General features: G+C 44.6%; 1 protein-coding gene across 2 annotated transcripts in view; it reads right to left on the bottom strand.

The window, feature by feature from the left end:
- Positions 1 to 17,141, bottom strand: part of CD34 (CD34 molecule) — a 104,137-nt gene that overhangs the window by 27,366 nt on the left and 59,630 nt on the right. For both annotated transcript variants that reach the window (XM_044288342.1, XM_044288343.1), the window contains exon 5: positions 3,770 to 3,905. In XM_044288342.1, coding sequence (XP_044144277.1) covers positions 3,770 to 3,905 — 136 coding nt within the window. The remainder of the gene's footprint in view (positions 1 to 3,769; positions 3,906 to 17,141) is intronic.

Here is a 17,141-nt window from a genome sequence, read left to right as displayed (position 1 = left end):
GTTATATAGGGTAGTATATCAATGACTTGTGCACTGTTTTGTAATAAAACAATGTACAGTTTAACAAACAATAAATATCAAAGGACAATTCAGGATTATATAAACATGGCTGTTAATTTGTGAAAAATTTTGCCACATGTTGTGTATATATTTAAGAGTTAGTCAAAAAAAATCTGCACCCTGGCTGTATAATTTACTTTGATCAACTTGTAGAAAAGACAAAATATCCCTGCTTTTCAATACAATTTGTCCATCTGTCAACAAACTATCGTATTCCCTCATTAAATATTCTTTTAGGCTGAGCTGCGAGCCACTATTTCATCACTGTCTTCCCCTCTTCATCAGACATGAATCTTAGTCCTCGTGAGACTTCTTTCAGGGGACCAAACAGGTGATAGCCTGACGGGGTAAGATCAGGTATATAGGGAGGATGTTTTAACACCTCAAGACAAACCACAAGTTTGGCAGCCATTGTTTCTCCCACTGTAGTAAAAAATGAAATGAAGTAACACGTTCAATCCTGCATAGTAGCGACTAGGGAAATTATATAGAAAAATGGTGTATTTGTCATTTCTGAAACAATAAGTCTTAAAATAAATTCTACAGCTTTATGTCTGTCAATCTTGTTTATACAGACTTGGGCCTGTACTAGGCAAAACACTAGTATAACCACCTACATATGCCTATGACTACATGCATAGTGCATCCTGAGGAATTTTGCTACTGAAGGTTTACTTGAACATATATAGGTTTTATCGTGCCTATAAACCTTCTTATTTCCTGTATGAAACCTTATGTTATATGTATTTTTCTTATCAGATATTAGAGGAAAGTAGTGAGTTTTTTTTTTTTTTCTCTGTGCAAGCTTTCTGAATAGACAAAGCATTATTCAGGAAACAAATGAAGCTATTTTTTTGCCTTAACTGGGCTCAAAATACTACAGTAAAAACATAAGTATACACTACTTGGCCAAAAATATAATGGATAACTAAACATCACATCTATATGGGCTCGCTGGCCATCTCATTCCAAAACAATGTAGTTTTGCATGGACTCATCTATTGTTCTTTTTGTTATACATGCATCTACATGCTTGGAAAGCCATTGATAGATTTTGCAACATGGCTGTGACGGTTCATATATATTCAGCCACAAGTATATTAGTGGACCAGACATGTTCTTACATACTAAGCTCAATCCAACTGCACTTCTCAACATTGAAATTTCAACACTAAGGCATCATGCACACGGCCGTTGTTTTGGTCAAAACGGCCAAAACTGCGCCTCGGATGCGGACCCATTCACTTCAATTGGGCCACAAAAGATGCGGACAGCACTCCGTGTGCTGTCAGCATCTGTTGCTCTGTTCCGTGGTCCGCAAAAAAAATATAACCGGTCCTATTCTTGTCCGCGTTTTGCAGACAAGAATAGGCAGTTATATTAAAGGCTGTAAGTGCTGTTCAGCAAATTGCGGAACGCACACGGACGCCATCTGTGTTTTGCAGATCCGCGATTTGCAGACCCCAAAACACATAACAGTCATGTGCATGTAGCCTAAGGAGGAAAAATTGTGGAATTATGGAAATCACAGAATCAATAAACATGTTAATGATATGTAAATGCTAAAAAATAAAAACTCAAATGTTCTAAATATCTCGATTTATTCAGTATTCTGTATGAGCGCCATTTGCAGAAATACACGTACCTACACGCCTTGGCATGCTATCAGTGAGGTTATTAACGGTTGTCTATGGAATGTTCTGCAGCTGAATGCACTTGGACACGCAAATCATCAAGATCCACTGCTGGCAGCAGCCTTTGCAATTGATTACCAATGATGTTCATGTGTGATCAATGGGAGACAAGTCCAGAGATGCTCCAGGCCATGGTAGCACGTTTAGGCCACACAGGCTGCTCAGAGTAGCATGAGCCACATAGGTGTTGTTCTGTTGGAAAACAGCTTCTAGGACGCTTTGGAGAAATGACCATACCACTGATTCCAAAACCAAATCCTGACGTCCTGCTGAGTGCACGGGCGCACTGTGTCATTGGTTGCTATGACACTATGCGCTTTGTGCCGCCTCCGCTGTACAGTAATACACTCATATAGATCATACGAGTGTATTACTGTACAGCGGTGGAGGCACTAAGCACAAGGCATCATAGCAACCAATGATGCTATGCGCTTGTGCACTCAGTAGGATAGCAGGCCGTGGTCTCTGAAAATCCACATATGTGTGAATGAGGCCCAAATATGCTAAAATAACAAGAAAAATCAATATCCACTCCTTTTCCAACCACTGCTATGAGAAATCCCTGCTAAGGCCAGTAATTGGTTGCAGTATTGACCTGTGTGCAGGAAATGTTACCACTGCAGCCAGGAAAAAACACAGTAGTGAGGAGAAGTGATGGCCAGTTCGCAGTGTTTGCCCGCAAACACATGCGAGCTGCCATCTTAAATCACAAGTCCAGCGAGGCACAGGTAAGGACTGGTGAGGAGGACTGGAGCACAGCACTGGAAGAAACAGAGGAAATAATGGGTGAGTTGCTCGAATTTATATTTATCTCGGACAACCCTTTAAAATGCCAAAGTCAATAGCAACCGTGGGGTCATGTGCTGCTTGGTTTGAAACATCTCTCCCGTGCCAAATATCAGGGTAGCTGGGAACCTACAGAAGGACCTGAGGTCTGCAATGTGGGTGAGCCTCTTATTGACCCTGTAGCGTATTATTTAAGCAAGCAAAAAGATTTTAGGATCAAATCCCATGGGGTGAATAAAAGAAGGTAACAAATAAATAAAAAACTTAATAAAAACATTTATTCTCAACTTACAACATATTTTATAAAAAAAAAGAGAGATATTAAGATATTAAAATATACACTTCATTGGCACCACCTCAGCTGTAACAGTCACACTATAAAATTAACATGGTTGACATATCCTGCATAGCAATAGGGTAAAATTGTATGTTCTTATGGGGATCATTTATGAAACAGAAAGACGCCTATATTAGGCGTATTTCTTGCACAGATTTTGGTGCAAAGGTTCTTTGCGCCGCAATCTGTGACTTTTCCCTGCTCACACCAGGTCTAAAAGAATGGATGGGGAAGGGAACGGGCCGGTACGCCCACCTCATTTGCCATTTTCTACACCTGTTTTAGGTGTAGAAAATGGTCTAAATGTAAGACAGCTAAGGAATTTTTCCCTACATTTTGAAGCGGCGGTGGATCAGCCAAAATTAGGCAGATCCGCCACCAGCACAGGGCTTTATTAAGACCGGCATCTAAAATGTCGGTCTTAACAAATGTACCCCTTAGGCCTCATGCACACGACTGTTGTGTGTTTTGTGGTTCCGCAAAACACAGATGGCGTCCGTGTGCGTTCCGCAATTTGCGGAAGGGCACAGACAGCCATTGATATAACTGCCTATTCTTGTCCGCAAAATGGATAAGAATAAGACAGGTTATGGAACGGAGCAACGGATGCGGACAGCACACGGAGTGCTCTCCGCATCTTTTGTGGCCCAATTGAAGTGAATGGGTCTGCAACCGAGCCGCAAAAACGCGACTCGGATGCGGACCAAACCAACGGTCGTGTACATGAGACCTTAGTCTGTAAATTAACCACAATACTGTCATAGTATGGCTCAGTTCACATTTGAATATTGGCCACCTGGAATTAGAAAATTAAAAAGAACCCTTGACCTTCTTTTCTTATGTAGTCAAAAATCTTTCTAGTTGATTTCCATTTATGTTTTCTTGGTCTTACCTTTTGAATTTGGGACCCAAAGAATGCATTTTGGTTTTATTTCTGAGGAGTGAATGGTTACATTACACTGAGTGTTGTTTATTATTTCACAAAGAAAAGACCTTAACTCCTCTTTCTTTTTTTCATTAAGTTTTTCCTGAAAAAGAAATTGTGTTTAGTACAATATTATACTGACTGCCAGCACAACCATAGAAATAGACAAGGCTGGAGAACTTCATTTGACATCCATTGTGACTTTAGTTGCGTTGCAGCATTGGAGTCCTGGATTCAGATCCTACCAAGAACAGTATCTCCATAGAGTTTGCATGTTCTCCTCATCTTTGTGTAGATGCCCTCTAGGTATACTACGGTAGATGCTTCCCACTCCCAAAACATACTTATAACTTAATTGGCTCCATATAAAATTTGCCATGATGTGTGCATAACAAGATAGGAACTTTAGATAATTTCAGTGGGAACAAGAAGTGTTTTGTCCTAAATCAGAATCTAAATTCTCTGTCTCTCAAACATGCAAAAACTCACACCCTCAGACCAATTTCAGTATGTTTTAGAGTGTGGGAAGAATCTGAAGTACACAAAGAAAATTCACACAAACATGGAACGAAAATAAAAACTCCATGCAGATGTTGCCCTCACCCTCTTACCCCATTATGTGACATGAGTTCTATTTTAGACTAGATTATGTGGTCATTGATTGTGTTGAGAGTATTGACATAAAAAATATTTATTTCAGTCCAAATTTTAGGAAAATTTTATTCACTATAAAATCTATTTTCCTTGCGCCTCATGGTAACAGATCAATTTTTCCAGAAATGGCCATCTTGATAGAAGAAACCGTGCAAAATCTCGAGCACGATGACATGTGACATCCCCACATCAGCGCGTTAGTCGGGCGCAATGACGTCATCTGTGATGATGTCACTGCACCTGGCCAGCATGATAACACAATTTACATTTTTCACACTGTTTTTTCAATCAAGATGGCCATGACGGCCTCTCCTAGAGCAAATGAATAAGGTGAGTATGTTCTTTTTTACCCTGATTAACCTCTGAAAGGCCTCAATTTTAGTGTTAGGTGCCGGGGTAAATGCGGAATCTGAGGAGTTCAATGACAAGGAGGAGTTCCCTGTCATTGCGCCCACTACATACAATGGAATGCGATTTGTGACTAAGTATTTTGTAACTAAACAAATTTCTTTGTTAAATTCGACGAAGCAGCCAAATCGAATTTTTGATAACTTTGCTCATCTCTAGTCATTGAGACAAAAAATTATATAATTTATCCGAAAGATGCAGACAGCAGACCGTCATTTGGTGCAGAAGGGGCAACACACAAGATGATTGCAACAATATTGTAGCTCACACTGGAAAGTTAGTGGTCTCCACCAGTGGTTTTCCTACCCATGTAACAAATTTGTGTGCAGGTGAACAAAATCACAAAACATCACTAGTTACCAAAAGCTCTCCAATCTGAGGACTCTGAGGTTACACCTGAATTTGTAAGGTTTGACAGAAATTACCGTAAGTATTTTCTTATAACACCTGCACATACAGTACTTTACTCACTTCCTGCCTTTGTTCCATTGGCAAACATTTCATTTTATGAGGACAAGTCATTATTATTGTTAACTTTCAATTAAAAATCATTTTATTCAAGATTGTTTTTTATCTCTCCTTTTGTTTTTGAAGTAATTATAAAACATAAGACATTATTCTGGATCTGCATATAACACTGCACAGAACCAGGAATGCCATTATGTTTCTTAGCATGGGTTTATGCTTTCTTCCATGTCCTTGTGCCATTTATAGAACAATTATAGGAAGGAGGCAAAAACTGCCACAAGAGAATATTTACTTGTGAAGCTAAGAGCAAGGGAACTTGTGTTTACAATATGTCTGGCAGGAACATGGTCATAAAGTTGTTATTTTCAGTCACATTTAGCTTAATGGGGATCTACCAGAAGGAAATTATATCTGGCCATTTAAGGTACATTAAAATTAGAGATAAGTAAATCAGTTCGTAATGAACCAGGTTACAAACGTCCCAAAATTTTGTCCGCCTGATGAACCCAAAGCTTTTCAGGGTCGCTTTGGACGAATCCAGTAAAATAGCACTCAGCCCCATTTTACTGCCTAGTTGACGGGAAAAAGCATGCTCACATGACCCTGACAGGAAGTGGGGAGAGGAGTGCTTGCCCAGATTGGCTCACAGGCCGACAGACAGCCTGAATGAGTCAATCAGTGTGGCAGCAGGCAAGCAGGTGCCCTTGCAGAATGAGCAGAACGTCATTCTGTGTTTGGCTGTGAATGCATGTGAATGGATCTATGCAGTGTCTGAAGAAAACGAAGTTCACAATCAAACTTTTATTCTTGTGTCAGGAACAGTTTAGGGAAAGGTTAGAAAGAAGAAAAAAATGTGTAGACTAGGGCAGAGAAAGCTTTCAACCAGGGAGTGAAAATGGAGGCGCTGAAGCTAGGTATGACTCTTAGCCTCCAGCTGCTGCTACCTGGAAGAACATATTTTCCCCCCATTTGAACAGAAATACAGTTTTTTTGTGGGGAAGTAAGCTCAATACAACTGCACAACACATGTTATATCATATATGGCATTTGAAATAAAATGTTAGTGAAAACACCTGAAATACTTGACAGAAATCTGTTTCAGGACATCTCCAGACAGTTCAAGGGTTTTTGGGGGATTTGGGAAAATAACAATATGTGTGTGCAACTTGTGTCTTACTATACAGAGGGTAAACATGTCTGAGTGAAATCATGGGAATACTAGACCGAAATCTGCGTCACATCATCTCCTTGGGTTTTTTTTTGTCTTGTTTTTATGGGGGGGGGGGGGGGGGAGATAGCAATACAAGTGTGAAACGTGCAAGCTTTTGAAATTTGAAAATGTGAAATACTAGTCCGAAATCCATGACATGTCATCTCCAGACAGTTCAAGGGTTTTTTGTTTAGTGAAAAATAGCAATGAAAGAAATATGGAGTGTGGTCCCTCAGGGGAAAAAAGGTTCTGTGGCACCCACCCCCAGTACTGCTCGGCAGTTAAGACTATATGAAACAAAGGGGGCAGCAACGTGTTAAAACCTAACTTTTAATGTTAAAGATTAAGATCCCTGAAATGGGATTTTTTTTAGATCAAACAACGCATTATCCGTTACGGAGTCAAAATACCCTACCTCCGCCCAACCAATAGGGCCTACTGAGGACAGACTGGTAATTAACCTGTCATCGCGCCCTCTGACCGAAGTAGAGACTAAGGTATTGAGACGAGGCTTATCCTTTGTCCCTACCACTAAATTCGAATTCGGACTAAGGATCTCCACCTGTTCGCCTGCAAGCTGAAGTGGCACAAACACTTCAAGCTTAGAGACAAAAAAGAGAGCCGTGAGCTGGGCGTACCGGTGGAGATCCTGGAAGATGTTCACCTTTTGTATAACCTTGACACCATGCCTAATAATCCCAAAGGCACAGGTCCTTTTACAGACCTTAAAAATAGAAGTACCAAAATGCCTCCAGTGGGAGATATCTCATGTATTGACGTTTTTCTAAAACAAACCATCACTGAATTAACTGGGGTAATCTCAAATCCCACATGGTTCAACAATCTATGTAGATCGGATATTGGGGCAGATTGTACAATCCCTACCCTCTTATGTGAGAGACACGGGTGATTTACTCTCTAAACTAGATAACCTCTACCTAGAACCTAGTTGGTTCCTGGCATCAATTAATGTTGAGGCTCTGTATTCTTCCATCCCCCATGATAAGGGTCTTCTAGCTACAGCACACTTCTTGAAAGCCAGGGGCCAGCATATCTCTGCACACAATGAGTTAGTCCTCGATCTTCTGAACTTTGTGCTGTCTAGCAACTGCTTTCTCTTCGATGGTCGGATATACCACCAGCTCAGGGGCACCGTGATGGGCAGCTCATGCGCGCTATCTTATGCGAATTTGCTCCTGGGCTGGTGGGAAGAGACCATCGTATTTGGTGATACACCTAGTTGGCATGCTGAATATATCATCCTCTGGGCCCGCTACATAGATGATATTTTCATTCTATGGAGTGGGTCAGAGGAGGACTTCAAGAGGTTGGTGGAAGAGCTCAATCACAACACCATTAACCTCAGGTTCACCTTGCTAATTGTACGTAACAATCTACCATTCCTGGACATATCTATATCCAGGGACATTAAGGGGGGTTTGCAGACTACGATCTATCGGAAAGAGACATCTACGAATTCACTGCTTAGATGGGACAGCTGTCATCCTATCCCACTAAAACGGGGGATCCCCGTGGGTCAATACTTAAGGCTGAAACGTAATTGCTCGGAACAACGGGAGTTCAAATGTCAGGCAAATGAACGGAGAAAACGTTTCCGGGCACGAGGCTACCCAGATAATACACTGAGACAGGCCTACCAGAGAGCACGGCATGAGACACGCACTAGACTTCTGCATCCCACTGGGGACCTCAAAAATGAGCCACAAAATAAAATACAAGTCATAGGCACATTTGACTCAGCGGCCACTCAAATTAAAGAAATCCTTGGACGCAACGGGGATACCCTCCTGATGGATCCAGATTTGGCCGATGTAGTCAGTCCCCACCCTTCAGTGACCTTTAGGAGAGGTACCAACCTCCAAGATCAATTTGTCCATAGCCACTATAGTCCCCTGAAAAAAGGACATGGCTGGACAAACCAGTCATTGGATGCTTTAAGTGTGGCCACTTCCGCTTTTGCAACTTTGTTACCCAGGGCAAATCACTGGTATTGGACTCCACGGGCTATACCTATTTACCTCCTTACCTGCGAGTGCGGAATAAGATATGTAGGCAAAACCCACTGGGAATTACACGTACGTATGGTTGAGCACATTGGTGATATACGTAACAACAGGGATACCCCGGTGGCGAGACACGTTCACTCCGCTCACGGCGGACGGGCGTCAGCCGTCACATTTTTAGGCATTAAACTAATCAGGAAGCCACCACGAGGGGGAAATTGGAATAAACGGATCCTCCAGAGAGAATGCTGGTGGATATTCAAACTTAAAACCACCAACCCCCATGGTCTGAATGACCAGCTACAATTTAACTGTTTCCTGTGACCTGGAACGATGCACCCAATAGTGCTCTCTGCCCACGTACAAGATTGGGTGATCAATCGAGTGGAATAAGGGGCAACTATATCATCTTCATATGCCCCTTTCCACTATCTATTCACCCATTTACCTTCAAGCCCCCCCTTTTCTCCTACTTATGTTATGCTTTATTAATAATCATTTATTGCTCAATGTTCACTTTCCCTATCTAGAGCCATAAGTTTGACTGTCAATAATGTCCCTTTTTGGGTCCTATGCAGGAGGGGACGCTTATTGATCACTCCAGCCCTAGCACGAGTGTAGTCGCAGGAGCCGATTTGGTTTAACTAATAGCCCCTCCCACTCCAGCTACTTTACATTGACAGCCCGTGCTGCGCTTTTCCCTGAGGACGCCCCTACGTTGTGACATTGGTGAGGCTGCGCTTTGTATGGGCTGCCCTACAAGCTGGTGCGCATGTGCTAATGGATACGGAGCGTGCCGCATCACGTGACATATGCATAGTCATGTGAACGGCGGCTACGTCTACGTGCATGCGCAAACCGTCATCCCCTTCCATTTAAATCATACAGGGTGCTTAGTCGCGCTGTCAGATGCCGACAGACCGGCAGCACCTTCCTCCGCTCTGCCGCACTCCCTGGTAAAGGCCACACGCGCTCCAAGGAAACAGTAAGTAACTATCTTGACATGCTACTTGAATGTGCCGCAGCTAGTCCCTCACCCTGATTGGATTCCTTTTGATGTTTTCTACTCTACAGGTGCCTAGGTTGAATAGGACTAAACGTCCTTCTAAGTCTGCGCCACTACAATTTCCCCCCCTTCCCCTCTGTTTAAACCATATAGTTGTTGCAGGAGAGGGGGTTCTCCCTCTATCTAAGACCCTTGTCCCCTGATGAGTTATGGGGTCTTCCACAGATATATTCCCATATGAAACGCGTAGGAACATTGAGTATATCGCCATATAAGCTTTTCACCACCTTTACCTTTTGATACACCCCGGGTCCATCTTCTCTGCCCCTAACAGGGCCACCTAGGGTAATTAATTTAGGATCAGGTTCCGGACTGGCCACCCCTTGCGGGGATAGGACCCCGTGTTAGGAGGCTTACTTTAGGGCACAACAGGCCAAGTAGGGCATAAACAGAGATAGATTCTCCCTGTGGCCCTCCATCACAGAGTAACCACCCACCGGAGGATTCGTTCAAGCTTAAGAACCACCTCTGTTTGTGTACTGCACGAGTGGGTCCAGATTGTCCTCCACTGGTAAGACCTACCCTTTTCTTTGCCTATTGGCATGTCTACAGACCTTTAGGCACACTGCCGTGGTCTTAACTTTATTTATGTTTATTGGGCTATCAGTCCTACTTTCGCCCTGTTCAGAGGCAGCATTGTGGACTCGACCAAAGGCGACCTGGCACACCAGGTTCCTTGCTGTTGTCTGTATTGTTTGAAAAATAGCAATACAAGAGTGATATGTGTGTTTTACATCACAGAGGGTAGCATTTCAAATCTCTGACTGAAAACATTAAATATTAGTCTGAAATCTGTGTTAGGGCATTGGGAGACTGTTCTAGTTTTTTTTTATTTAGCAATATATAGCAATGCAAGTGTGCTATGCTGTGTGTTTTACAATACATAGGATAGCATTTGAAATATCTGAGTGAAAATATTAGTTAGCAGTTCAAAATCTGTATCAGACAGTTCAATTTTTTTTTATTTTGTGAAATATAGCAATACTAGTGTGCTACGTGTGCGTTACAATACAGAGGACAGCGGTTTTAATATCTCAGTGAAAAGTTAAACCATGAAATACTAGTCCGAAATCTGTGTGAGGGCATCTCCATCTCCACTGTGCAATGTGTGTCTTACAATACAGAGGGAAGCATTTTAAATCTGACTGAAAATGTAAAATACTAATCCAAAATCCATGTCAGGGCATCTCCACACAGTGTTGCTGTAGGGGGAGGGGGGGGGGGGGAATAATCTCTTAGAAGGTTAACAACTTGTATTTTACACTAGAGAAAGCTTTTTTTCAGACTCTGCATATTTGAACACGTGTAAGACATTAGGCCCAAATCTGTTAGGGCCAGAAGTAGCAGTATTAGTAGTAGGCTGTAGTTCTCCCTGGCACAATATTTTCATTAAGGAGGAAGAGAATGCGATTGTGGATTGGATTGCTCAATCCTCCTATTCCTTCTCCCTGCAGTCCCAGAAAATCCTTTCGGTTGCATCATCTCTGTCATCACTGCCCAGTAGTAGTGGAATGCCTCCTACTTTCCTAAAAAGAGGCAACAAAACTCTGCCTCGCCCAGTGGCAGACAGCCAGGTCTCCCTGTTGATGACTTGTGTAAGGGTAGTCACCGTTTGGGCTGCCCTGAGGGGGAGATTCAAGAGGAGGCTGAGGACCACATACATATTTTTTTTTTTTTTCAAAACCTCAAGTTTCTACATAGGCTTAGTGCCAGTTTATTGCCAGAACAATACCTTAATTGCATTCTGCTGCTGAGCAATGGCACTTTTTTCAAAAGTGCTTTTTTAAAAGCACTGCATTGCAGCAAAAGCATTTATGTTGACAATAAGGCCATTTTTATACCAGTGAAATTAAATGCAAATTACACCATAGACAGAAATATTACCTCCTTTCCTGCATCATTATATTGGTGGAAGGGGGTTAAATAGTGGTCTGCAATGTTGCAATGTGTGTATTAATAATGAAGAAAAGTATTTTTGGTACCTGCATTTCGAATAACACAGTAGATATAAATCTTACCAACCATTCCTGCATCATTATGTTGGCGTTTTTTTTTGTTTGTTTTCTTTGGGGGGGGGGGGGGGGTGAATAATCGCATTCTAAGTTTGCAATGTGTGTCTTAATAGTGAAGAAAGGTATTTTTTTAAACAGCATTTTTAAACATTAATAACACAGTAGAAATCTTACTGATGCCAATGCTGCAATATTTCCAAAGTAAGTTGTCAATACCAGTGAGTGTATTTGTAGAAGGGCAAGAACATTTAATTGTGCCTCTGTCTTTAAATTACAGAAGAACACTTGCAATTTTATTATAACATTTAGGAAAATTGGGAGTTTTCATAAGGCCTCATACAGGGGCGTACATAGAAATCATTGGGCCCCATAGCAAGAATCTGAATTAGGCCCCCTAACCCCGCCCACTACCCTGGCCCATCCCACCTCCTGACCTGGCTCCTCCCCTTCCACACCCCTATTTGCCAATAAGGAAATGTATACATGACCTATTGAATACGTTAGGGACACTGGCGTAATTAAAAATGACTAGGCCCCACAGAAAATTTTTGAACGGGCCCCACAGAAAATTTTTGAATGGACCCCCCCAGTTGTCCGGCAGAGACCCTTGACTTCTTCCCTAATACAGTCCAATTATTGTCCAATAGACAAGTCATGGAAATATATGTATACTGTAATATTATATTTTAACACTGTCTATTGCACAATAATTTGACTGTATTAGGGAAGAAGTCAAGGGTCTCTGGCAGAGGCGTACATAGGAATCACTGGGCCCCATAGCAAAAATCTGAATTGGGCCCCTTAACCCCGCCCACTACCCACCATGGCCCCTCCCACTTCCTGACTTTGCTCCTCCCATGCCACACCCCCATTAAATAAATTTATACATGACCTACAGAAACTGTTAGGGGTTTCCTGGGGGTGACCTGTCACATGGGATATCTGCTGCAGCCTGCAGGTCTCCTTATTGGGGTGCCATGTTAGGCTACTTTCACACTTGCGTTCGGGTCTCCGCTTGTGAGTTCCGTTTGAAGGCTCTCACAAGCGGCACCGAACGGATCCGTCCAGCCCTAATGCATTCTGAGTGGATGCGGATCCGCTCAGAATGCATCAGTATGGCTCCGTCTGTCCTCCGCTCAGCAGGCGGACACTTGAACGCTGCTTGCAGCGTTCGGGTGTCCGCCTGGCCGTGCGGAGGCAAACGGATCCGTCCAGACTTACAATGTAAGTCAATGGGGACGGATCAGTTTGAAGTTGACACAGTATGGCTCAATTTTCAAACGGATCCGTCCCCCATTGACTTTCAATGTAAAGTCAAAACGGATCCGTTTGCACTATCATGAACAAAAAAAAAAAATGTTATTTTTTTTTTGTTCATGTTAATGCAAACGGATCCGTTCTGAACGGATCTAAGCGTTTGCATTATAGGTGCGGATCCGTCTGTGCAGACACCAGACGGATCCGCTCTGAACGCAAGTGTGAAAGTAGCCTTAAAGGGAATCTGTCACTAGCAATTTACCCCCAATTTTTTTTTCATGAATCCATGTTTAACAGAGTACCTGTTTTCCATCTGTCTTGTTCTTTTGATTGTGAGTCTTGTCATTTCTTCAAAAAATCGATTCTTATGATATGTAAATGAAGCTGTAAGGAGCACAGAGGGGCGTTATTCTTTCTCCACGGTGCCCAGGAACGCCCCTCTGAAGTGCCGTGCCCGGCTAAGTTTGAAAACTAATAACGCCTCCAAGTTCATCTAAATCGCCTCCCAGAGGCACGGCTAAGTGCTCAACAACCCCCCTCCTCAGTGCCGCGCTCTGCGGCAAACACCCCGATCCTCCTCTCGCCGGCATCCCAAATCCCGCGCAGGCGCAGTGCCGTCAGTCATCTTATCATAGCGCAGGCAATAGCCGGCACTGCGCCTGCGCGAGATTTGGGATGCCAGCGAGAGGAGGATCGGATTTGGGAGGCGATTTAGATGAACTTGGAGGCGTTATTAGTTTTCAAATTTAGCCGGGCACGGCACTTCAGAGGGGCGTTCCTGGGCACCGTGGAGAAAGAATAACGCCCCTCTGGGCTCCTTACAGCGTCATTTACATATCATAAGAATCGATTTTTTGAAGAAATGAGAAGACTCACAATCAAAAGAACAAGACAGATGGAAAAAAGGTACTCATGGATCCATGTTTAATAAAGTACCTTTTTTCCATCTGTGTTCTTCTTTTCCATGTCAGTCTTGTCCTTTCTTCTAAAAATCGATTCTTAAGACATGCAAATGACGCTGTAAGGACTGGAGCCCAGAGGGGCGTTTTTCTTTCTCCACGGTGCCCAGGAACGGTGCCCCTCTGAAGTGCCGTGCCCGCCTAAATATGAAAACTCTAACACCTCCATGTTTAGCTGAATCGCCTCCCAGAGGCGCGGCTAAGTCCTCAACACCCGCCCCCCTCCTCAGCGCTGCGCTCTGCAAACACCCGATCCTCCTCTCGTCGGCGTCCCAAATCCCGCGCAGGCGCAGTGCCGGCGATTGCCTGCGCCTGCGCTCTGATAATACGGCTGAGGGCAACAGCTTCAACATCGTCACTGGGCTCGGCGCATGCCCAGTGACGATGTTGAAGCTGTTGCCCTCAGCCGTATTATCAGAGCGCAGGCGCAGGCAATCGCCGGCACTGCGCCTGCGCGGGATTTGGGACGCCGACGAGAGGAAGATCGGGTGTTTGCAGAGCGCGGCGCTGAGGAGGGGGGCGGGTGTCTAGGGCCTTAGCCGCGCCTCTGGGAGGCGATTCAGCTAAACATGGGGGGGGGCCCTGGGGAGAAAAGCAGCCGCATAGCCGGCTGCAGATCATGAGTGGGCGGGGCCTTATCTGCGCTACGGGCCCCCCAGTGCCGCGGGCCCCATAGCAGTGGCGTGGTCTGCCTCTATGGGCGGTACGCCACTGGTCTCTGCCATTCAGAGGTGACAGACAACTGCAGGGGCCCATTCAAAAATTTGCTGTCGGGCCCGTTCAAAAAAATTCCTGTGGGGCCCAGTCATTTATAATTATGCCAGTGAAGCTTAATGATCCGGGTTGGGGTTCTAAAGATAGTGACTAGGGGCTGGGACAGTCTTACTGTGTGGGCGGGCGGGCTGGCAGTGGCTTAGGTCCGGACTGGCTGGTGACACTGGCGAGGCGGGCAGCACAAGTCACTCTCAACTTCTTCCACTCTGGGTGCGCACCTGCTGCCTGCCAGCGAAACACTGGGCCAATCAGCAGCAGGATCTTTGCACACTCCTAATGCTGATTGGCCCATTGTGTGAAGCTGTGCAGGCGCACGAGCCGAGGGAGCGCACGGCCAGGCTAAGTACTAGGAAGCACTGGGAGGCGGAGCCAGTGAGAACTCGGGAAGGGGGGGGCGGACTAGGTGTTATTGGCGGCGCTGGGAGCCGGCCTGCCTCTGCCCTAAGCTGAGCCTGCAGTGAGTGCAGTTGCAGGGGGTTGGGCCTTCCGTGCGCTCCGGGCCCCCCTGTGCCGCGGGCCCCATAGCAGTGGCGTACCCTGCCTATATTGGCGGGACGCCACTGGCCTCATAATAAAATGTCTGGAATACGGAAGAGTTAAAAATGAAAGAACCAGGCCTCATCCTCCCAGAGCCAGAATGTGGGTAGCAGCAGCAGCAGCAGCCATCCAGTCATTAGTAGTAATGGTAGGCCACAGTACTCACTGCTTTCAAAAAGGTGCAAAAAAGAGGAGGAAATTGTGGACTGGATAACTCGCTTCTCCTCTCAGTCACAGCAGGATAACGCTGAGGTCATCCTCTGAGTCTGACACTGTTCGTTGGAGCTAGGGGTCACAGATTCTCCTCCTTGTAGCCCCAGAAAAGTCTTTCAGTTGCATCACCTCTGCCTTCACTGCGTCCTTTTAGTGGAAGACTTTATTCTTTCCTAAGAAGAGGCAACAAAACTACAGCACACCCTATGGCAGACAGTCAAGAGAGTTTCCCTGTTGACATCTTGTGTGAGAGCATTCACCGTTTGGACTGCCCTGATGAGGAGGTTCAGGAAGAGACTAGGGACCCCATGCATATCTATGTTGGCGATGGTAATGGTGGCACCTGTAGCCATGGTATTGGCGGTGGGAGCAACAACAGTGGCAGTCAGGGCAAATAGAGAGCAGGGAATGAGAGGCTGGCCAAGGGACCTACCATGATATATCACAGTCTGATAAAAGTGGGAGGGAGAGAAAAGACTCCAATGGTGATTGTGTGTTGGACAGGACCTGGTAGCTGAATCAGGTTCCGGAATGGAGGAGAAAATCTGAGGAGATGGCTGGTGGCTGCAGTGGCAATATAGAGTGGAGGCAGTGTACGGCCAAAACCTCCCAAAGAATTGGCATGGCCAGATCTGCTTATATTTGGGTCAGATCAGGAACTGATGTAACAGACCTACACCAAGCTTGGCTTCCACTGGCTCTGTGCGAGCAACTCTCATATGATGTTTTTTCTCCACAAGGCTGACACACAAAACTACAGCCGTGTGCAAGATCTGCAGGATTAAAATAAGCCACGGGCATTCAAACACAACATAGGTAACGGAGCTCTTTTGCAGCACGTGAGGTGGCTTCACCGGATCCTTTGGGAAAATACAACTCAATCAGAACAAGTCTCTCCTCTTTCTTCTAGCCCTCTTTGTGGCATTGAACTCACATACCAAAGCAATACAGTGTTCTTGTCACCATCATCAGCTTAATGTGCATGCTGTCATTTTATTTTTCACTTCAAAAGAAATGTCCTATCATTTTCCACAAAATGGACAAGAATAGGACATGTTCTATCTTTTATGTGGGGCCACAAATGGACTTGTGGATGCAGATAGCACACAAGTGTGCTGTCCACATCTTTTGCGACCTCGTTTAAATAAATGGGTCCGCATCGATCTGCAAAAAATGCAGATCAGATGCGGACCAAACATTCGGTCGTATGCATGAGCGCTAACTTGTATTTTGTTCATTTAAATTCCTGATCATTCTGAGCTTTGAAGACAAGGAGATAGTCCTAACATAGATAGCTGTTACAGTCACTGATAGGACCGCCTCCTTGTAGAGGGAAGGCTGTCAGTCACTGATAGGACCGCCTCCTTGTAGAGGGAAGGCTGTCAATCACTGATAGGATCGCCTCCTTGTAGAGGGAAGGCTGTCAGTCACTGATAGGACCGCCTCCTTGTAGAGGGAAGGCTGTCAGTCACTGATAGGACCGCCTCCTTGTAGAGGGAAGGCTGTCAATCACTGATAGGATCGCCTCCTTGTAGAGGGAAGGCTGTCAGTCACTGATAGGACCGCCTCCTTGTAGAGGGAAGGCTGTCAGTCACTGATAGGATTTCAATCATCACTTATAGGACCACTGTCTCATAGAGGGAAGGCTGTCAGTCACTGATAGAACTGCCTCTTCATAGAGGGAAGGCTGTCAATCACTGATAGGACCAATATCCCATAAAACTATATATCACTCTGCTCAGATTCTCCTGCTCCAT

The sequence above is a fragment of the Bufo gargarizans genome, chromosome 3, assembly GCF_014858855.1.
Source record: "Bufo gargarizans isolate SCDJY-AF-19 chromosome 3, ASM1485885v1, whole genome shotgun sequence".
NCBI classification, from domain to species: domain Eukaryota; kingdom Metazoa; phylum Chordata; class Amphibia; order Anura; family Bufonidae; genus Bufo; species Bufo gargarizans.
Note: the sequence above shows the minus strand (reverse complement) of the source record. Positions and strands in the feature narration are given on the sequence as shown.